Below are 21765 nucleotides of genomic sequence, written 5' to 3' on the forward strand. Positions count from 1 at the left end.
AAAAAGAATCAGAAAATAGAAAAAAAAAAGATCAATAGTAATATCCGCGCCACCAAACTGTCATACAAGAAGCAACCACCAAATCCAGCATCTTGATCCCCTCGTCCTCGATAATCAATTTCCCCAACTTGGCACTCTTCCCGCGCATCCCACCACCAGCAGGCTCCCGTGCCAGCGACAGATCAAGCCGGTCCTCATCCGAGTCCGGCCCACCGCTGCTGGTACTAGTGCTGCGGTGGTGGTGATGGGGCGGAAATTGGTTCTGGCGGGCAAAGCGCTGGGCACGGAGGGAGGATCGGCGGAGGATGGCAGCCGGGTGGAGATTGGATCTGGGGTCGGAAGGGGGAGGCGGCAGGGCGGCGCTGTCTCCCGAGCGGGCGCGCGGACGACTATAGGTGTTTGGGTTGAGGAGTTGGGAGAGGGAGTTCCGTTTGGATGCTGTGGACGGGACGCCCCCATCTAGAGGTGCTGGATCCGGGTAGGAATTGGGGATTTCGGAGGAGGTAGGGTCTCGGGCGGCAGCTGGGTTCTGGCTCAGATGGAACGGCGACATATGGTGCGGGTGCGGTCGATGTGCGGCGTGGTGGGCGTGGGAGTGTAGGTTGGCGGCTTGGAAGGGAGTGTTGAATCGGATCTCGGCGACGGTGACGGCTGGAGACGCGTCGCTCTCGCTGGTGGCTGGGACATGGCCGCCGGGCCCGGGGATCATGTGCTTGCACTTCAGGCTGCGGCCGTTGACGCTGCTGGAGAACGTACAGGTGCCATTCCACGGAGATTTGAACATATAATACCCACTTTTCAGCTTCGAGGATGCCCCCTCCGGCCCGTGGCCATTGCCGTAGTCATTCGAGGTGCGGTCGCCCGGCGAGACGAAGTCATCAAATGGCCTGGACACGCAGACCTGCCGGTGGAATTTGCGCGGCCCGGCTGCCGGTGCGCGCGGAGGCTCAGCTTCCAGGGACGTTGGCACGGCAGACATCGCTGGGATCTTAATTCCTGGAGGAAGATTGGCTGCTAAGCTGGCAAGTGAGAGTGGCTCATTGGTTCCGGTAAATCGATTATATCCGGGCGTGGAGATCTCGATATCAATGGCATTGCAATCCATCCGTGGCGTTGAGATCGTTGCCACGTTCCACTGCGTGCCAGAGGTGGGATCGCGCCGGATGAGCGTGAGGTGGAAGCCTTTGTTTTCATGGGCGCCGGGATATGCCCTTCGCGGCCGCGTGGGTGACTGCCCTGGGCTTCTCGTCGGCGATTGAGGGCGGTCATTTGTTGAAATAGGCCGCAATTGTGGTCGATTAAAGTCCAGGCTATGACGACCAGACGACAATTCCCTGCTCTTCTCTTTCCAAGCCTCGAGGCCTCGGTTTTGGAGGTTCCCGGTAAAGGCACTCCATTGGTTCGATGCCCCAGGCTCGTCGTTGCCCGTTGGTGAATTAGACCATGACACTTCATTCGGCGGGAGAGGAGGTAGAGGTCGTCGCGGAATGGCGGTCTTGGTCACCACCGGCTCCACGGGAGGCGCGCCTGGCAGCTCGGAGTCACGAGGTGGAGGCACACTGGCAACGGGGGTCCCCGCGAAAGAAACATTCTCTGCGGAGACCTCGGGCATTGGGACTGGCCGCCGCGACACGGCTGGAGGCGCAACGTTCTCGGGCTGCACCACTGCGGGGGCAGGGTCAGGCTCAGGCTCAGGACCAGGACCTGAGTCGCCGGTCGCTCCAACCGGCTTCCGACGAACGTAATTCAGTCGGGCGAAATCGTGCTGCGCAGGATCCTCCGGACCCGCGGCATCCTGTGCTTCTTTTCGGACGTGAGCCGAATCTTCTCGCTCGAGTTCCACCTCCTGTAGGAGTGCATTGTCGTCCGGGGTTGCAACATGGAGATAGTACAGAGACGCATTGATGGCCTCGGCCGAGACGCTGGCTTTTGTGGGTGGTTTGAGGGGGGGGAGAGAAAGATGTCTAGAAACCGGAGCGAACCAGGCGCAGTCAGTTACAGCTTATCGCAAGGCAAGAATGTCCGCGCCACCTGGACGCAGAAGCCCGGGATTGAGTGAGAACGAGAGAAAATAACATAATCCAGAATCGCCACACACCTTTACTGCCTGGAACCCTCACAATATACAGCGCTAGCGAATCCAGCTTCTCGTGGGTGGGATTGCGTGGGTAGGCGGGGGGATTCGATGCGATAGCGGTGATCGACGAGAGCGAACGAGCCTCGATAGGACCTTGGGGCGCAGCGGTAGACATGGCGGGCAGGACCGCGATCTGCCCCGGAGATTCAAGGGAGATAATATGTTGAGAAGAAGAAGATTGAAGCGGGAAGCCAAGAAAGGGCAAATAAACAATGACGGGTGGCTCGGCAGTGGGCCTGGGTACCGGAGCCTGACGGGAATTGGGTTGCTCTCACTGACGCCGAGACAGACGCAAGGGCGACAGCCTCATCCCAAGGCTCTAAAAGAAAAAGAGAGAAAAAATGAAGTTGCCTACGGGTGGCGCAGTACGTGGCCGGCTTGCGCAGTGTGGCCGCTTTACGTAGAAACAGGATCTACACGCGCGTATCCGTTTATTCGACAGTTGGTATCTCCAGAATAACTACAGGACCAAGATATAGAACCGAGGAAATGAAAATATGAAAAAAAGGAGGGTAATGCTGTGCGGGAATAAAGAAGGGAGGCACCAAAACTCCAAGTCCTCAACGCCATCCATATAGACCTCAAACGACCGTCTCGGACCGTTCGCCCTCTGCAATGACCGGCACACCCAACCCGCGATCCGGGCTTTGTAGTACCAGTTGCTCGTGGCGTCGTGCCCGCAGGAAGTCGCTGACAGCGCGGATCAGGATAAACCATCCGACGATCATGAGAACATATGAAATCCACTCGCTAGTACCGATGGCCGAAATCCCGCCGCCGCCGCCTGTGCTTGAGCCGTCCCCGACGTTATTAGGATCAAAATTGTGGCTGTTAGGATCAGGCGGCGGAGTGTAGTTCTCTGCACCCCCATCGGAGCCCGTAGGGTCGCTACCACCCTTCATATAGAAGCCGTATTGGACTAAGGTGAGACCGAGGCCCGCTCGGCTGCCGTTCTTCGCAGCGTGGGTAGTGTGCAGGAGGTAGGTGAGTAGGAATCCGACCAGCTGGAACGACATCGAGATCATGGCGTTCCACACAAACGAGAAGAAGGACCCGACAGGCAGCCCGTCAATATAAACTTCATCTGACGAAATGCCAGGCGCCAGGATAGTAGTCTCCCAATACGGTGGCGTCGCATCAGCAGCGGCTTCTTCGTAGGACTAACAGCACAAACAAACATCAGTCATCTGCAGAAAGCCGGTGGTGCCATAAGTCATGAACTTACCGGAGGAAGGTCCTCGTTCTTCTCGCCGCGCGAGGGCTTAGCCGCGAGATTGGCGAAGACTCCATCGTTGGATGCAGGGGTCGCCCGACTCCCCCCGGATGGCGTCGTCGTAAAACTCGGCAGTATTGTCGGCCGCCTGGGGGTGCCGGGGCCTTGACTTTGACTATAGTTTTCGATCCGGGAGTCCGATGACGATGCAGTGGCGGTCTGGCCATTGTCGGCGGCAGTCCGGAAATCCGGGTCAGCTCGCATCAAGCGCTGCCTGTCATCAGGCTCATTATCGTCGTCGGATTCATCTCCATCCCCAAAGGCGTCGGCTAGGGTCTGGTCTTCATTGCGGCGCGAGTCGCCGTGCAGTAACCGCCGGGACGATGGCGACGATGAACGGGAATGGAAAGAGGGAGGCGGAGAGGAGGATGAGTGGTTTGGTTGTGCAGGATTCAACGGATAGGAATGCGATTCGTCGTCTTCATCTTGGGCATTCACCTAGATATCTCGATGTCAGCGTTATCCCGGTCTTAAGATGGGCTCCATCCGAGTCACACGGGATCAGTGGAGGGGGGGCGCCCGTACCCGTTGATAGCGCTGCGAGCTCATGACGAGCTGAGCTAGCGACGGTGAAGGAAAAGAACAAGAATAGACAAAGGAAACAGGAAATTTAGGCTAGAATGCAAAGAATGATAACCCAAGGAGATCGGGAGGGAGAGTGTAGGGATGGAAGAAGCCGGGCCAGCCAGAGGCAACAAGGAATGGGGTCTTGACGCCTGATGTCTCAGGCAGAAACCCGGGTCTTTTTGCCTGCGAACTTCCGATGAAACTCACCTTTTTTTTTATATCGCCAGTCCACCATGTCCAAGCCACCGGTGAGTGCGGCATACTTCATTCAAACTAGGATAGACCGTCTAACAATACCAGTCCCTCAACCCTCGAGGCCTCCAGTCTCGCCTCACCCACCTCATCAACCACTGGCCATCCGACCCCGTCCGCCCGGCCTCAGTCTCCGTCCAATCTTACCTCCAATCCCGTCTCCCACAGTCCTCCTCCAATGCCCAGACACCCTCTTCCCAACCCGTCCCCGAGATCTCCGAATCCTCGCTAACAGCGCTGTCATCACTGCTGGACAACCGCTTTGCGCGCCGGTATCCGTTGTTGCCGCAGCTGCGACGGCCAGCAAGTAACCCAGACCACTACGACAATGTGATTCGCGAGTTCGAAGAGGCGCCGAACCGGGATTGGCTTGGGCGGCTAAAGAAGCGGCTGGGCGGGTTGCTTCGGTTGACGTGATGATTCTTGGGGATGTAGATCTATCCATGATCTAATGGCTTTAATTCCACCGGGGGCATTTGCTTTTTTTGAGGACCGGTTATTGCATGGTTTTACTTGTACTGATATATACCTTTCTTCTTTCTTACTGCTGTATGATTACTACTCGAGTGTATTAGAAGCGGAAAAGAAAACATATCTCGAGATTACTCGGCGAAGACATCAATAACTTGCATGAGAAATCTGACCTTTACAGCCGAACTCCACCAAATTGTATATACAGGAGAACACCCAAAGAAAAGCCCAAATGCACGCTTCAACAGGACGGAACTGTAAACCAAATTTTCGAATGCGATTCTTCGCATTACAGCATAGGCTTCAGGTCATCGGCGACCTTGAAAGGCGCCTCGGTCTTGGCCTTGACCTCCTCGACGGTGACACCGTCAGCAACCTCAATCAAGGTCAAGCCATCCGTGAAATCGACATCAAACACACAGAGGTCGGTGATGATGCGGCTGACGCAAGCCGGGCCGGTCAGGGGGAACTCGCACTGCTTGACGATCTTGGGGTTGCCCTTCTTGTCGGTGTGTTCCATAGTGACGACGACCTTGGTGGCGGACGGGTTTGAGACAAGGTCCATGGCACCGCCAAAGCCCTTGATCTTGCCGGGGAGCATCCCTGAGAGAAAACGTGTTAATGATATTGTTTTTGGAACCCAAAAAAAGAAACAACGGGAGAAACATACAGTTAGCCAAATCACCCTTGGCACTGACCTGCATGGCGCCCAGGATGGTCAGGTCGATACGGCCGGAGCGAATCATGCCAAATGACTCATCACTACCGAAGCACGCGGCGCCAGGATTGAGCGTGACGGTCTCCTTGCCCGCGTTGATGAGATCCGGGTCCTCATTACCCTTCTTGGGGTAGGGGCCCAGGCCGAGGATGCCGTTCTCAGACTGCAAAGTCACCTCGACAGAGGGATCGACGAAGTTGGGCGCGAGCATGGGCATGCCAATACCGAGGTTGGCATACATGCCGTTCTTGAACTCCTTGGCAGCGCGGCGGACGATGCGCTCACGCTTGCTGGCCGTGTCACCCTTGCCCAGAGCAGAGGTGTCAGCACCCTCCTCCTTGGCAAAAGTGTACTTCTCGATCTTCTTGTCGGCGGTGCTCTGGATGACGCGCTTGACATAAATGCCAGGCAGGTGAATAGCGGCGGGATCAATCTCGCCGGGCTCGACGATATGCTCAGCCTCCACGATGGTCATCTTGGCGTTGCGGCCCATGGCACCGTTGAAGTTGGCCGCGGCATACCGGAACTGGCAGTTGCCCAGCTTGTCGGCCTTCCAGGCCTTGACGAAGGCGTAGTCGCCCTTGATCGCCTCCTCCATCACGTAGCTCTTGCCGTCAAACACCTTCGTGTCGCGCGGCTGGCTGTATAGCGCCACCGTGCCATCACTGTTGTGTCGCAGCGGCAGGTCACCCGTCTGCACCACCGTGCCAAATGCTGCTGGCGTGTAGAAAGCGGGGACGCCTGCGCCACCCGACCGGCAGCGCTCTGCCAGTGTGCCCTGCGGCGTCAACTCAAGCTCGATCTCGCCCGTCAAGTACATGCGCTCGAAGGTCTTGTTCTCGCCCACGTAGCTGGCAATCATCTTCTTGATCTGTTTCGACTGCAGGAGTAGGCCCAGCCCGGATCCGTCCACGCCGGCGTTATTGCTTGCTACTGTCAGACCTGTGATCGACGGGTTATCCCGCACTGCGTTGATCAGCGTGTCCGGCACGCCCGAGAGCCCGAATCCACCGGCCAGCAGGGTGCTGTTCGACTTCATGTCCTTGACGGCCACCTCCGCGGACGGGAACACCTTGTTGATTTCACTTCGGCGGACGCTGCTGGAGAATGCACGAGCAAGGAAGCGTTGGTGCTGCCGAGTTGAAACAGTGTTAGAAATTGGGGTTTCCTTCGCTCTAATTCAGGATGGTAGATCGTTTTGCTCACCTTGGCTGGGTCCGCAGAGAACTGTCGCGCAACGCGCAAGCATGTTGCCACTTGAGACGGCATGGTTGCTGAAGAGGGAGTGGCACGAAGGAATTAAAAAGATTCGAGGAGGGCAGCAGACAGCACCAGCACAAGTATAAGCTAAAAAAAAATCCCAGAGGAAATGGCCGGCAGTCACCACCTCTTATAGCCCCGGGCGGCAACAAGGGCGGAACCAGTCCCGAAGGATGGATTTCCCCGGGAAATGCCCCGCAGCTTGGTCCCCCGGCTATGTGTATTTCCGGTGGGCACTACGCTGCTTCACACCGGACTCGAGCTGGACAGAAAATTGAAGATCAAATATCGAGCAAGAGCCAAAAATTTGTTCTTGGAGGCTCTCTCCCCTTGAGGAATTTGAAGGACATCAGGGACTGGGACTGGGGGTAGGTACTTGCAGTCTCTCTCCAGCAGCCGATCCCAGAGCCGATCCGATTCCGATCCGCGGGCCGCTGGGGCTGACTCAGCTCGTGAGGACATCGCCAGTTCACCAGGACTATATAGACTTGATGGATAATGGCGCCTAGGGGATGAGTCTTGGTTGCTGTGAAGGCATCAAATTGATGGATGAATTATCGCTGGGGCGAGCTATTTGCTATTGGGGTTGATATTGCTTTTGACCTAGTAGCAGCACTCCATAACGCCAGATTTCAACAATCGTCTTACATCTAGTTCTTTATGATACTGATGGTGTTCGAATATGCATTAACATCATATCTACTCTTTATCTGACTCGTCATCTACGGACCCTTCCTCGTCGTCAGAGTCGTCGATATCCGACCCCTCGATATTGGACTCCTCATCATCGAAATCCCCGTAATCGGACTCATAGACACTGGATTCCTCGTTCCAGGGCATAAAGAGTCCTTCATATGAATCCTTATCATCGAACTCCCAATCCAACTCTTCATCCTCTTCATCCTCGTCCACCCGCCACCGAACGCCACAGTCAGACATTGATTCCAATCCCCCAGTTGTATTTCACCGGGTTGAAAACAACTCGCTTGACGAGCGGACTCATTTTGTCGAGGTTAGTGGTTTGGAGCAAGGCATTTTGCTCAGGGGATGCCTTGACGACTGAACTGAAGAGCTTCTACTGGATTTGAGAAGAGTGAGCAAGTCGAGGATGGGACAGTCGCAACTTCTTAAGTTGCTCAATGGTCGTGGACACAGTGATGTCCTCCAGGAAATCAATGACTAGGATGATGATCTCCTCCGGCGAATGGGCTAGCAGATTATCCATGGTGAAGGCTGGATGAGATGGGGTAGAGTGAATAAGAGGATGGAGATGGTGAAGAAGAAGAAAAGGAATAGGGGCAGAAAGCAGAAAGCAGAAAATAGGGGGAGGGAGATGTAGCAGTAGACAGAATATCTAAGAGAAGAAAGAAGGCAAACGTAGGTATCCATAGATGTTCCCAGGGCTAGCTGTCAAGGCTGTCTTTGACCATCTCTCACTAGTCTATCCAGGGATCAACAATAATTCTTCCACAATATACCACTAAATACACAGAGTTGAACCTCTAATATGATGTATTTGTCTTCATTCGAACAGTGCAAATCCAACATGATCTTTCACATGGTATCTTGCTATGTGCATGCTGGATTAAAAAAAAAAAAAAAAAAAGGGAAAGACACAAACATGACGCTCAACTCATGCAGATATATCAGACATGATATGTGTAGTGCGGGGGGAATGACAATAGGGGGAAACATGGAGAAAATAATGCAATCATACATCACGGCATGCCTCTCACTCTCAATTCTCTAGAACAGGGCGACCAGCATCTTCACTCTTGCGCTTCAAGGGGTTTGCCAGGGCAGAATCGACCGTCGAATCTACCAGTATGAGTCGTCAGCGGAATGTGAGTGCCAGTTTGGGTGTGCCTCTTGGTTGCTCAGAGAGTCAAGGCTGTCAAGGCTGTCGTCAAGATAAATATCTATCGTACCTGGGGCGCCACTGGCTTCGTGGTATGGGGGGGGGTCCACGTCCATGTCTTCGGAGGGTTTCATGGCATGGACACCCTGCATGGCAATCGGGGTTTCGGTGACTTGGAACCCGGACATGGGATCGATAATATCACGGCAAACCGGGTTGGCCAGTCGGTCTTTCAGCTGGTCGTGGACATAGACAAGGAAATAGGGCGTGGGTGGGTTGCGGGTTCCGTCTTCCTTGAAAATCTCATCCACGTTTTGCACCTCGGTCACGTACTCGTCGTTGTACTTGCGCCACAGATCCTTGCGAAAATCATAGATGTAGATGTAGTAGTGGCCAAAGGAGACAGATCCATGGTGCACGAACACGGCGTAGAGTCGGTAGGGGAGGTTTCGGTAGTCGGCAAACTGGCTGGAGATCATGGTCTGGGTGTTCTTGATCTCTTGCTCGACGGCTGTCACGGTCAAATTAGGCTGTGTATGCAGCAACATTCATGAAGGTTTCTTACAGTGGAGCTCGCTCGTCGCAATCTCCGAAAGCTGATCAAGGTCCTCAAACAATTGCGAGTCGAAGTCCATGGCATCATACCCAGGACCACCCTCAATGTCCGCAAGGTCTTGGAGTGCATCCTGGGTGGTTCTGAACAAAGTCGACATATCAACTCCGTCATTATCCTATGGAAAGATCAGCCCACATGAATACAACATGGATCATTCGACAGCTGATTCCCATACATCTTTGCGAAGCAGTTCGAGGCGGCGATCTTCCAGTGATTTGAGGGATTTCTTCCATTCCCAGCATTGTCGCCGTCGGTCCACAATCTCCGGCTTCGAAGTGTCCATGTATCGATCCATGTAGATCGTCTCGAGCAGCTCTAGATGATCCGTCGATTTGAAAGAGCTCTTCTTCACCGCATCGAACTGGACGCGCTGCACCTGGACCTGAAGAACTGGAGGAAGTTGGCTAATGGAACCATACTGCTCCGCGGTGGAGTTCCCAACGCTGATCCTCTGGACATCAAATGCCCCATCGATGGCAGAGTAGATGTCTCGCGACCCGCTGGCGACGTCAACCTTGATATCGCACCACCACTCTTCTTTCGATCGTGTCCCTCCCTCGGTGGAGATATAAGACCGAGTACGGCCGTAGAACAAGCTGGAAAAATAAACCCAAATTAGCATGCGGAAATCAAACTCTGGATTGGTGATAAATACTCTTTGATCTGATCGAGCTGTTCACCGTCCTGGGAGAATCCTCGAGGCTTGATGGCGCATTGGCTCTGAAACAAAACATTGTTGATAACTTCGGTCACATCCTGCTGAGCACCGATCTCTACTTCTTCGATCAATTGTTTCTGTCTGTCGATTTTTGTGGACGGACGAGGAGGCACTGGAGGCGGCCGACTGGGCAGTTCAGGCCTTGGGGGGATACTATCGTTGGTGTTTATTTTCGGGTCCGGCTTGGACTCAGACTCGGCTGCGTCTTCCGGCGGCGGGATGTTTTCCTTGCTTTCAGTTGGTGCCGAGTTGTCATTCCTATTGCCCTCAGACACCAATGTGGCTTCACTGTCCACATCGCTGGCCATGGGATCTTTACCAGGGCCTGAATCGCCGATATCGGCAGCCAGAGACTGGGTTGGCTGATCCTCGAGGATGGGCTGCGGCGGCCCGAGGGGTCCCAAAATAGGTGCCCCACCGATGTCACCAAGACTTTGTGATCGACCAGCCGAGATGGTCGATCTGCGGCGGATGGCTGTCTCATTCTCTGGACTTATTAGGGTTAACCGAGCGAGTTCTTGACCAGGTGTGACCGCAGATTGGGGCGAAGTGATCATGTCTTGAAATAGAACACGCAGCTCTCCAAGGACTTTGATATGTTAGCTTCAAAGAAATATGAGTCAGATTCCGATAATGAAACTCACATCGTTGGGACCGCTCGACCTCTTTCTTCACCACCTTGCGCGATCCCACTTGTTTCTTTTCTAACGTCTCTTGGTCATCCAAATCCAGCTGGAAATTCTCATAGTCCAAGACCATTGATCGGAAAGGCTGCACGGAAAAGTAGAACTGGAGAAGACTGTTGAGATAGCACGTATTCCCGATATTCTGCAGGCCAACGGGCCAATCTGCCAGATTCTGTTCTGGCTCAGTCGTGATTCCTGCCATGTTCCTGAGCATTGGGCTGTTCATCTCCTTCGCGATGATGTTCAAAGCACGATTGTAGTCTTCGGTCTTCTCTGGATTGTCATCGACACAGATTGTGTATGCCGCCATGATTGCCTCTTCGTCCGCAGTTCGGTCCGGGATCTGAAGTAAGCGATAGGCATCACCAATGTCCATCTCACTAGCGACTGTTTCCCCGGTGTTGATGAAATGATTTAATCCAACTGAGTTTCTCGCGTCGGCGATGAGTTTGACCGCACGGGTTGCCAGATCCTTGCTTGAGGGACTATCGTTGATCTGGGTAGCCGGCCGAGCACTTGGGTCAACAAGCTGTGGACTAATTTCAGGCTCAAAGCGCATACCTTTGCTGTGTACATCGTGGTGATAAAGTCGTCTGGGGTTTGATCGTCCACACCCAGGAAGACTTGGGCTTGCTCAACAGTCGATACACCTGTTACCTGGTCTCAGCAACAATTCAAGCCATAAGCGCAATTACTACTGCATTGACTCACGTTCTTCCGAGGCAAATATGATGCGCTCACTTCGTCTACTGTGGCCTATCCGCCACAACTGTTGGCGTGCCTCCGTTTCCTGGTTGGTGGAGCTCAAGAACGCATAGAACTTGCCGATGATGCTGTCATCGGTGAGATTGGGGTCATCGTGCCAAAGCCCGAAATATTTGTAGGCTTCGACCACATCATCGTCCGTATATTTTCCTTCGGAGTAGGCCACCTGAACAGCTTGATCGATTATATCCCAGTCTTGGCCACCCCGGAGTGTGCCTATTGACTTGAGACATTTCAAGTAAAATGGTGCCCTTGCAGGGTCCACCGACACTTGTTGATTGTACGCTTCCACAATTGTCGCGGAAGACATATTTTCCACTACCCCGAGGTCTTCGTAAAACCTTTTCCATGGCAAGCGAACATTAGAGTGAAAACTGGCAGACGGGGGTGAGGGATGAACTAACGGAGCAGATGGCATTTCGAACTCTTGTGCGCGAGGGGATTTCGGGTCTAAGGCTCCAATTAGCCATCTCATCAAGGACAAGTCATCGAGGTATACGAACATTCCGATGCATCCAAGGCAAACAAGATATCGTTCAACGCCAGAGAAGGAAGCGGGGCGACCCGAGAGACTCTCTTTTCCGATGCGGGCTGACTGTGTATCAAAGCAAGCAGTTCATGGACAACATCATCAAGGAAAATGATGCTGGTGTCTTGGTAGGGCTTCTCGGTGGTGGAATTCACTTGTGGGGGTCGCCAGACGCCCTCGTTCTGGGATGTTGGAGTTAGCAAAATCTGTGATAGGAATACAGAAGTGTAACAAACCTCGAAGTAAGTAAAATCTAGAAACTCCAGTAGCTCTTTACAAGGGGCTCCCTCGACACCGAAAGAGACCATGAACCTCTTGTTGGTCGAAGGAATGCTCCTGCCGGGTTGGCTATCATGTAGAGCATTGCTGATGTACATACGCAAGTTGTCCATAACGTTGATTGGCAGAGGAGGAGCCATTCCTTCCAGTCGTTCCGGATGAGTCGCAAATGCCTCATCAGCTCGCTTACGCAACGAGTCCGGGTCAGTTAAAAGATGCACAAATTGAGGACTGAGGACTGGCGACAGGACTCGGAGGGACACCATGGCCGCGCAAGAAAGGTGGGAGCATCGATAGTGGAACGTCTCTGCAACCTGCCCTTTCCCCGTCATCTCCACAGTGGAAGCACCTCCCTTCTGTCTCCCTGACTTATAGACCAGGTGATGGATGTGACTCGAGGGGTTTGGACGGGACGGATAATTGACCACCACCTGGAGGTGACAACGGCACTTTGAGCACATGGCCGACACTTTGGACGATGCCCCGGGCCGCTTCCGAAGGGCCTCCGGGGCTATGTTGGTTTGGTTTGCCTTGGTGACATAGTTGTGCCGACATGCTGCTGGTGATATAAAGTCGAATGAGCCGTTGTGGTGTTCTGAGTACACTGGAGGGACTTGGGAGAGCAAGTTGCGACCTGTGCCTGGAACTTGCGCGGGGTCATACAGATAGACATCCTCAACCAAACGAGGTGTAGTCTTGCCTAGAGAATCCAGCACATCAATATGTTAGTATATTAGAGGACCAAGAGGGGTTCCACTAGATTAATTACCAGCTTTCTGTGGAAGCGCCATGAATTCAGCTGTTCTGACCTCACAGACCAGGAATGATTTCGGTGCTGTCCTTTTTTTGTCTTTGGTGAGCCTAGAGCTTTCCTGGGTATTGAATACCCATAGGGTCACACAAAGGATCAAACTGCCTCAGCGCATCCAAGCGGGAGGAGCTCCAAGGTGATGGAATCACAGCGGAGAAACAGCGGGGAGTCCACCGCGCTTGGCACCAGGCGACAAGCTTGGGATGGAGGATCTGCAACTGCACAAAATGGAGATATAGCAAGAGAGCAAACAAAACAATGAAGGTGTTTAGAATGAATTCAAGGCTAGAAAATCGAATGAAAAGAGAAATTTTGCTAGCATAGTCCGTGTTCCAGAAGAAGTAGAATCCCATAGCTCTCTCATGTTCAGTGATGGGCGGTGGCGAAGGCGGTGTGTTCAAGCAGAACCCACCAAAATCCGACCTCGACAACATCCCCGTCCGCAAGCCCATCCCTACCATTCCACACCATGGCGCACCACGCTGAAGATCACAGCTACCACCCCAAGGATGCTATTTCGGCAGCATTGAAGGCCACTACCCTCACTGGTGGGGCTGGTCTTTTTGCATCAGCTGTGCAGAACACGCTCGTCAAGCGGAATGTCGGACCACTGGGCGTGTTCATGCGCAGCGGGGGAACCATCGGTATCTTCGGTATGGACATTGTTGGAATCTATCACTCAAAGAGGGACGATGCTGATTAAATATTGCCAGCGGCCATGGGTGGTACCTATGAATTCGTCAAGACCGCTTCGGCCAACCTACGAGAGCAGGAGGATCACTGGAACGTTGCTCTGGGTGGCTTCTTCTCTGGTACCATTCTTGGTCTCCGAGGTCAGTCTCAAGATTGAGTGAGGATTGGGTGTGCTGGGTGCATGAAAACTAACCCGGGTGTATAGTCCGCACATTCCCCGCCTTGCTGGGTTACGGGGTTGCGCTGTCGACTGCCATGACTGCCTTTGAGTACACGGGTGGATCACTCTTTGGATACAAGAAAGACACGTCGGTGGATGAGTTTGAGCGTCGACAGCAGCTGCGGAAGGCGTACCAGAGCCCCGCCGAGCAGACCCTGGCTGAATTGGGTGAAGGCCGCGGTATGTGTGATGGATTAAAATTGCCTGTCTGAGACTGTCATATTTCCATTATACTAACTTTGATTTTACTAGGGCTCTTCGGCCAGAACTATGAAGAACGCCGCCGGGAGCGCATCAAGGAAGCTTATGGTGTCGAGGTTCCTACATCGCCTGTGCCTGCATCATAAACTTACATTTCTTTGTTTTCCCCTTGCCCCCTTCGCAGTCACTATTTTGTGTAAATTACCCCCCCCTCGATATCACGTTGCCTATCTAGCATACCGGACACATCAATCCGATGAGGTTTTCTTCTGTCTAAAAGTGACTTTGTAGTGTCATTGATGAGGTCTTGGTCAATATTCCCAAGAAATCTAGTAGGGTTTGTGCTGTTCGCCAGTAAGTGATTGTCACAGCAGAAGCAATATCCGACCGGAGTATCCAATGAAGAACATGGAAGTATTTTGGATGTATATCAAGGGTGCTCAACGTCCAATGATAGCGCGGATATATCCAATGTCCATGGGGCAACAGAACTGTGCCCAAGGTCACCTTTTGCTGAAAATTCACATAGAAAGTCTCCCTAGGGACACCATATCCGCATACTAGAAATAATATCCACGGTTACTTCCAACCATCGACTCAACCAAGCATGTCACTGAGGGGTTGGCACAACCAGGGAATTCTCGGAATTGTGTCCAAGTCCAGGTGGCAGAAGGACCAAAAACGAGAGAAACCCCTCACATGAATCATTTGTTTCTCCGATCCGGAGATTTTTGTGTAAGGTGTAATCTCTAAAATGTAAGGGAAGCAGCATGGAAGTATAGAACATCTATCGAATGCCCCCTTTTTCAGGCTGAGCCACAAATCGCGTGGATCACCGCCACACCCTGAACAGGCAACCAGATTGAAATCCTCTTTTTCTCTTAAATTAAATCGATATAGAAAGAGAAAGAGAAATATCGAACTCGACATGAAATCAAAATCACAATCAAAATAAGTGGCATGCATACGGCCCGCACTTCCGAGTCCTCTACGTCAACCATCTTAACTTTTGCATAGTTCCCGGCGCTCCCGGTTCTCGTCATCACTCGCAGTCGACCCTCTCTCTCTCTCCCCCCCCCTTCTCTTTCTCTTTCGTAGACGTCATCTCTACATTTTGGGGCTTTGGCTTCAATTTCGGCCCCCTTTTCATTGCTGGTCCCCCGCTATTTCTCTCCTTTTTCTCTTCCTCTCATATTCTCGGGGACCGTCTCCTTTTTATTTCCATAGTCTGTGGGGCAAGGCTGATCCTCCATTCGACCCTTCTTCAACCCGGTTTCGACGAGTCCAACCTCCCCGCAAATCAGGTCCAGATCCATTTCCCCCCGTTCGCCTGGTAACCATCTCTTGCGCCACTTCGGCTTATCATTACCCTTTTTCCCTTGTTCCTTCTCCCCTACTCCCAATTTATTTCGCGATTCTTCTTTTTCTCTCCGAAACGGGTCGCTGCAGGGCCCATCCCACACCCACGTTCTCGCTATGATGGCTATGGCCGCGCGGCCACAGACACCCGTGCAGGATGCATACATGATGCCACACCCCAATGACCCCGGGGTGTTGAGTCGCGGTTATGGACCCCGCTCCTCGTCCCGACCCAGCTCCTACGCAGGAAGCCCCTCGGCTCTCCACTACAGCCACGGCGCCCTCGACCAGCCTCAGGTTGCCCAGAACCCCCGATTCAAAGAGGACTTTGACACGGCCAGTCACCGCAGCTCGGTGGTCCTCGATGGCCCCGCCGTGCAGCGGTCAACCTCGCAAATGTCCCGAGTCCGATCGCCCACCCCATCCCGCTCGGGGACCCTGCGGAAGAAAGCCTCCTTGAGTAAAAAGGGGAGCCTGCGACGTAATGGGAGTCGCCGAAGTCTTCGCGCCGGCAGTGTGAGAAGTCTCAGCTTGGGCGACCGCGAGAAATACAATCCCGACGGAACCGAAGACGTCAATAGCGCTTTCGCGGTCCCGATCCCCACCAACGGCAACCCGACCGAGGTGCTCGCTTTTCGGTTTCAAGGTATGTTGTTCCCGTTTCTTCCCCCTCCCCTCCCCTCTGTCGATCCTTCACTAACATTTGCCCAGCCTGGAGGAAGGTTCTGAAGGACCTGATCGTTTTCTTCAAGGAAGTTCAGAAATCCTATGAAACCCGGTCGAAGCTATTCCTATCGGCGTCCAATGTCGTCAACAACCAATCGATTCCACCGGGTTTCCTCCAATCTGGCGGTCTGGCCGATGCGACGGAGATTCTCCGAGACTTCCACCGACAAGGGTATACGGAAGCCAACAAGGCGGTCGAGGTGGAGATTGAAGTCATCAGCCAATTGACGGGACTTCGGAGCGATCTGCAAAAGAAGACCAAGGAAATCAAGAGTCTCTCGGGAGATTTTAAGAACTCGGTCGAGAAGGAGATCGATGGTACCCGCAAGTCAGTCCGCAACTTGCACGAAGCCCTGGGCCTGGTCGACACCGATCCCTCTGCGACGTCGGGCAAAGGTGATCCGTTCATCATGCGCCTCAACGTCGAACGGCAGGTTGAGAAGCAGATCGAAGAGGAGAACTACTTGCATCGGGTTTGTTACCCCGATTTCCCCACCTTGATCGCCACGCTAACGACACATGGACAGGCATTCTTGAACTTGGAGAACTCGGGCCGTGAATTAGAGTCGATCGTAGTAAGCGAAATCCAGAAAGCCTACAACGCCTACGCCAGCATTCTCCGGCGCGAGGCCGACGAGGCCTATGACACCATCGAGAAACTCCGGGTGGGTCCCATTTCCATGCCCCAGGACCACGAGTGGAACTCGTTTGTAGCCAACACCGACGAATTGGTCGACCCCCGGATCCCACTCCGGAATGTGGAGAACATCACCTACCCCGGCAAAGATCACCCGGCTGCTGCCGAAGTGAGAGCTGGAATGCTGGAGCGCAAGAGCAAGTATCTGAAGAGCTATACTCCTGGCTGGTAAGTTACCCGTTTGTTCGGGTGGTGACTTTTATCTGACAGAATTCTAGGTACGTTTTGTCGCCGACACATCTGCATGAATTCAAGTCAGCCGACCGCGTGGCATGGCAAACTCCTGTCATGTCGTTGTACCTGCCCGAGCAGAAGCTCGGCTCGCACTCGCAGCCGGACTCGAGCTCCCACAAGTTTATGCTCAAGGGGCGTCAGACCGGGGCCATGCATCGGGGTCACTCATGGGTGTTCCGCGCCGAGTCACACGACACCATGATGTCGTGGTATGAGGATATCGAAAGCCTGATCAATAAGACGGGCGAGGCGCGCAATGCCTTTGTCCGGCGGCACGTCCGCAGCGTGAGTGGCATGTCCACGAACAGTGAAGTCATGGAGGACGACGAGGCCGACCGCACTCCGTACTCCGCTGAATCGGTCGTCTTGGCTCAAGATCGGCCCACGTCGGCCACTCGTCAACCCGGCGGCGCTTTCCCCAGCGATGTTCAGATTGATCGGCACCTCCAGGCACCCTTGTCCCCATCCAGCGGTGATAGCTCCGTCGGCAGAGATATGCTGGTCGCTGCGGGTTCTATCCCAGATGGAGATAGTGCTCTGGATGATTCGCGGTTGGTCAACACAGATCACCGCCCCTCCCAGACGGGCCAGGAAGATCCATCTCGGTCCCGCGTGAGTCGACACGACAGCTACTACGGTGACTGGATCGGACCTACCGCCATTGTTACCAAGCAGCAGAGCCAGCCAGAACCGGTGAATCGTACCGAGGATCGAGAGATTCGATCCGATGGAGATCATGCCTCCATGCTGGGCGTCGGCGTGGTGGATCGCCGTGACCATTCGGCTCCTCCGGGCCAGGTGGCTCGTCGCGAAAGTGTATCAACCGTACCCACCAACACAAATGGCACAGAGTATACGAACAACACCATGGCTACCTCTGTGGAGGATAACCCGAAATCCACCATCCCCGAGGTTGTCGGTTCGGGCGAACCCGATGGTCTACCGGCTGGTGGCATCGTGGAGAAATCCGGCAATGCCAAAACCGGACCTGATCTGACACGGCCCAAGACCGACAGTATTGTTGCCCTTGACATGAAGATCCCCGGCCGCTTCCCACCCACCAATGTGGCCGCATGACCGAGTCCCTCTGCCCTTTGATTCGTTTTGTGTTTATACATGTAACACTTGTTTGCCTGCTACAATCCGTCCTAGCTTGCTTTTAGGCGTTTTGGTCCTCTCGTTCTGGTCTGCGCCTCTCAGGCATTTTTTTTTTCTTTTTCTCGGCAAGAATCATGCCGCAGGCGTTCATTTCAGATGTGGCGCAACAAGTTTGTTTTTTTTTTGCTTTATTCTTTGATTCCCAGGGGTGTTGACCACCTGCTCTTTCGTTTCTATGTGATTGTTCCGATCTCTTTTTTTATTTGTTTCTTCTTTTTATTTCTCTTTATTTTTTTTTTTTTTGTTTTACTTGATTTTTCTCCCAAGATTCCCTTCTAGAGGTGTGATCTGAAATGCCAATGCACTCTAACAATCCTTTTTTTCCCTTCAAGATGTATAGGGGGCGTGGCATTTGATCGAGTAACTGAAATACACTCCTGCAGGGGTGTACAGGGCAATTCGGTACCAAGTACCCATAGACATCTAGGATATCCTGATAGTGAAGTATTAACGGAGGTCACGCCAAAGACTACAGAATGCCCGGGGCGGTGGGGGCCCCTTGAATCCCGTGAGCTGTCAAGGCGATGTCCAAAACCCTCATGTTTCTTGCTTCTCTCCGCCTTTCCATCTCTTCTTTCTTTTCTCCTGACACTTTTTCTCATACGCGTCTTACCTCCACGCGCTCTCTCTCGATCATGGGTGGGTGCCCATTGTCTCACCGTTTTGATTTGATTGTTATTATTTGATGATTTCTGGTTTCCTGTTCTCCCCGTTGCGTATCCTGTAATACTGTGATTTTACTCCCCCCTGGGTACATTCTCAGCATTCCAACCATCCAATCATCGTGTCTCGCGCTCCTCAACCTTTGATCCTTTCTCTCTCCCCTCCTTTTCTCTTCTTTTCTTTCTTCCATCGTTTCTTCTTTGCTGACTCCCCCTAGCCGACGTTTATCGACCATACCAAGTATGTTTTTTTCTCTCCTTAGTTCATCTGTTTATTTCTTATTCCTTCTTTTTTTTATCCTACTTTCTCCCTGTTTCGTTGTTTCTTTCTTTGTTTAAATGCGAGATCTGGGGATGAGGGGGGATGCGATTATCCATCGCATCCCGAATGGTCAGTGCGTGGGGCGGAAACCAGCACTTGTTCCATCAGATATCCTCGAGCCATCTGTGACCTTGAAGCCTGAGACACCCCCTACCCGATCGCGTGTTTTTTCAATTTGCGACCACACCTAGTGTGTGCGCAGTGAAAGCCCCCCTCTCCCCGTCCCCCGGGGTCCTCGACCTGAGACAAGCTGGGCGCATGGTCACCTGACCCGGGCCGAGGACCCCGATCGCCCCTCGAACTGCGATCATCCGCGCCTTGTCCCTTTTCCCCCAGTTCTCCGGCCCCATTCGACCACCTGCTTCTTTTCTTTTCTTTTCTATTTTTGGCCGATCCTCTTTCATGTCTGGATACTCTGACTCTGACCGCATGCAGCGTGAGAGGTCCCGATCGCCCCGTCGTCGCTCTTCTCGCAGTCCCCGACGTAGCCGTCGCTCGTACTCGCCGCGCAGTCGCTCTCGCAGTCGTGACGATTATCGTCGCAGTGAGCGCCGTTCACGAACTCCGCTGAGTGCTTCTGGTGCTGCTGGACCGTCGGACTCGTCTTACGGTGGACGCAGTGGTTATCCGGGTAGATCGTTTGAGGATCGTTCCGCCGCCAAAGAGAACATGATGCAATCGGTTCGCGACTCGTCCCAGCAAGACCGCCGGGTCTATGTGGGCAACCTTTCCTATGATGTCAAGTGGCATCACCTCAAGGACTTTATGAGACAGGGTGAGCAGGGTCGCGCCGTGGGGGTCGTTTCGTGAGATGCTGGAAGGATTGAAGGCTGACCGGCGGGGTTTCTTTTTTCACCGTTTGCGCCGTACAGCTGGAGAAGTTCTCTTCGCCGATGTGTTGCTTCTTCCAAATGGAATGTCGAAGGTGGGCGCCAATGCGTAGAGAGGCTGGTTCCTTTTTTTTCACTTCCCCGATTTCTCGTGGTTTTCTTGGTTACCTTGCTTGGACTGTTGGGTTGACGGGCTGGGCCTGGCTGTCCGGATATTGTAGGGATGCGGGTAAGTTGATGGATCGTTTCGAATCAAAATATGATAACAAGCTAATGCGCGACAGGATTGTGGAATACGCGACCAGGGAGCAAGCACAAAACGCCGTCAACACGCTTAGCAACCAAAACCTGATGGGGCGTCTTGTCTACGTCCGCGAGGTAGGACTCGATTGGTCTTCTGTGCTTGGATCGACACTGATTGTTGCATTAGGACCGCGAAGCCGAACCCCGTTTCGTCGGCGGTCCCCCGCGTGGTGAATTCGGTGGCCGCGGAGGTTTCGGCGGTGGCTTCGGTGGTGCCGGTGGCCCCGGCGGCGCCGGCGGCGGTGGTCGACAACTTTATGTGGCCAACGTTTGTTCTCCTTCTGTCCCTGATGTGCCCCTGGGTTGGGCCCCCCGTTAACCGGATGATGTAGCTCCCGTTCAACGTTGGCTGGCAAGATCTGAAGGATTTGTTCCGCCAGGCAGGTAAGTGTAGAAGAGGGAATCTTCTCGAGTAGTGATCTTGTGTGAGCGTTTGGTGAATTGACCCACCCTCTTTTCTTTTTTTGTAGCCCACCAGGGTGCCGTCATCCGCGCCGATGTGCACACTGACCCCACCGGCCGCCCCAAGGGCTCTGGTATCGTCGCGTTTGAGTCTCCGGACGACGCGCGCAACGCCATCGCGCAGTTTAACGGATACGACTGGCAGGGTCGCACGCTGGAGGTTCGCGAGGATCGCTTTGCCGGTCCCGGTCCTGGCTTCGGCGGCCGCGGAGGCTACGGCGGATTTGGCGGTCGTGGTGGATTTGCTGGCCGTGGCGGCTTCGCCGGTCGCGGTGGCTTTGGTGGTGGTTTCCGTGGTGGCTTTGGCGGTCCTCCCGGTGGATTTGCGGGCGGATTCGACAACGCTGCTCCCGCGGGCCCGCCGAACCCCTTCACCGACTTTGCCACCTCTGGAGGCGACAAGAGCGCGGTTATCTACGTGCGCAACGTAAGTGCTAACGTGAACTACTGTCCGTGGCCGTCTATGCTAACCCAAAGACAGTTGCCCTGGTCGACTTGCAACGAAGACTTGATCGATCTGTTCTCGACCATCGGCAAGGTCGAGCGGGCTGAGATCCAGTACGAGCCGAACGGCCGCTCCCGTGGCACGGGCGTGGTCGAGTTCGACACGCCGGACACGGCCGAGACCTCGATTGGTGAGTTTTCATACCGCAAAATTGAAAATAAAGGAATAGCCAGCCTGCTAACCATCCGCAGCCAAATTCACCGGGTACCAGTACGGTGGCCGCCCCCTGGGCATCACCTTTGTCAAGTACCTGAACGCGGGTCCCGGTCCTGGGGACATGATGGAGGGCGCCGAGCCGACGGCCGGCCTTACGCAGGACCAGATCATGTAAACGACGAGGAATTGTATGCAAGGGTCGTTGTCTGGCTGTGTTTCTTTGCTGCGTTTCTCTCCGATGATTCCCTTATTCCCACCATGTTTCTGTTCCGAGTTTGTCTTTTTTTGTCAAAGGGG

General features: G+C 53.8%; 9 protein-coding genes across 9 annotated transcripts; 4 read left to right on the forward strand and 5 right to left on the reverse strand.

Annotated features, from left to right (window-relative positions):
* Positions 1–31: 31 nt before the first annotated feature.
* NUU61_008147 (uncharacterized protein) lies at positions 32–2252 on the reverse strand (the record flags this gene model as incomplete). The annotated part of the gene is made up of 2 exons (XM_056658672.1): positions 32–2001; positions 2099–2252. 2 exons carry the CDS (start codon positions 2250–2252, stop codon positions 32–34), a joined length of 2124 nt encoding a protein of 707 aa, XP_056508965.1.
* A 466-nt stretch (positions 2253–2718) lies between these two features.
* Positions 2719–3959, reverse strand: NUU61_008148 (metal homeostatis BSD2 family protein; the record flags this gene model as incomplete). Its single annotated transcript, XM_056658673.1, has 3 exons — positions 2719–3297; positions 3363–3848; positions 3936–3959. 3 exons carry the CDS (start codon positions 3957–3959, stop codon positions 2719–2721), a joined length of 1089 nt encoding a protein of 362 aa, XP_056508966.1.
* Positions 3960–4210: 251 nt separating this feature from the next.
* NUU61_008149 (ubiquinol-cytochrome c reductase complex assembly factor 2) lies at positions 4211–4646 on the forward strand (the record flags this gene model as incomplete). Its single annotated transcript, XM_056658674.1, has 2 exons — positions 4211–4225; positions 4278–4646. 2 exons carry the CDS (start codon positions 4211–4213, stop codon positions 4644–4646), a joined length of 384 nt encoding a protein of 127 aa, XP_056508967.1.
* Positions 4647–4989: 343 nt separating this feature from the next.
* NUU61_008150 (3-oxoacid CoA-transferase) lies at positions 4990–6687 on the reverse strand (the record flags this gene model as incomplete). The annotated part of the gene is made up of 3 exons (XM_056658675.1): positions 4990–5303; positions 5371–6550; positions 6625–6687. The coding sequence occupies 3 exons, from the start codon at positions 6685–6687 to the stop codon at positions 4990–4992; spliced, it is 1557 nt and encodes a 518-aa protein (XP_056508968.1).
* Positions 6688–7377: 690 nt separating this feature from the next.
* Positions 7378–7617, reverse strand: NUU61_008151 (uncharacterized protein; the record flags this gene model as incomplete). The annotated part of the gene is made up of 1 exon (XM_056658676.1): positions 7378–7617. The coding sequence occupies one exon, from the start codon at positions 7615–7617 to the stop codon at positions 7378–7380; it is 240 nt and encodes a 79-aa protein (XP_056508969.1).
* A 799-nt stretch (positions 7618–8416) lies between these two features.
* NUU61_008152 (ubiquitin-specific protease UBP2) lies at positions 8417–12920 on the reverse strand (the record flags this gene model as incomplete). Its single annotated transcript, XM_056658677.1, has 11 exons — positions 8417–8496; positions 8607–9047; positions 9102–9267; positions 9328–9748; positions 9808–10459; positions 10515–11052; positions 11118–11206; positions 11268–11771; positions 11825–12032; positions 12087–12829; positions 12899–12920. 11 exons carry the CDS (start codon positions 12918–12920, stop codon positions 8417–8419), a joined length of 3864 nt encoding a protein of 1287 aa, XP_056508970.1.
* A 489-nt stretch (positions 12921–13409) lies between these two features.
* Positions 13410–14200, forward strand: NUU61_008153 (Mitochondrial inner membrane translocase subunit Tim17/Tim22/Tim23/peroxisomal protein PMP24; the record flags this gene model as incomplete). The annotated part of the gene is made up of 4 exons (XM_056658678.1): positions 13410–13593; positions 13654–13773; positions 13839–14033; positions 14106–14200. The coding sequence occupies 4 exons, from the start codon at positions 13410–13412 to the stop codon at positions 14198–14200; spliced, it is 594 nt and encodes a 197-aa protein (XP_056508971.1).
* Positions 14201–15530: 1330 nt separating this feature from the next.
* NUU61_008154 (SLM1 family PH domain-containing protein) lies at positions 15531–18147 on the forward strand (the record flags this gene model as incomplete). The annotated part of the gene is made up of 4 exons (XM_056658679.1): positions 15531–16059; positions 16125–16612; positions 16667–17004; positions 17055–18147. The coding sequence occupies 4 exons, from the start codon at positions 15531–15533 to the stop codon at positions 18145–18147; spliced, it is 2448 nt and encodes an 815-aa protein (XP_056508972.1).
* A 1494-nt stretch (positions 18148–19641) lies between these two features.
* Positions 19642–21643, forward strand: NUU61_008155 (uncharacterized protein; the record flags this gene model as incomplete). Its single annotated transcript, XM_056658680.1, has 7 exons — positions 19642–20018; positions 20327–20420; positions 20473–20613; positions 20678–20729; positions 20816–21234; positions 21289–21442; positions 21504–21643. 7 exons carry the CDS (start codon positions 19642–19644, stop codon positions 21641–21643), a joined length of 1377 nt encoding a protein of 458 aa, XP_056508973.1.
* Between the last annotated feature and the right edge of the window lie 122 nt (positions 21644–21765).

This window comes from Penicillium alfredii (assembly GCF_028826965.1).
Source record: "Penicillium alfredii strain IBT 34128 chromosome Unknown utg000010l_segment0_segment0, whole genome shotgun sequence".
Lineage (NCBI taxonomy): Eukaryota > Fungi > Ascomycota > Eurotiomycetes > Eurotiales > Aspergillaceae > Penicillium > Penicillium alfredii.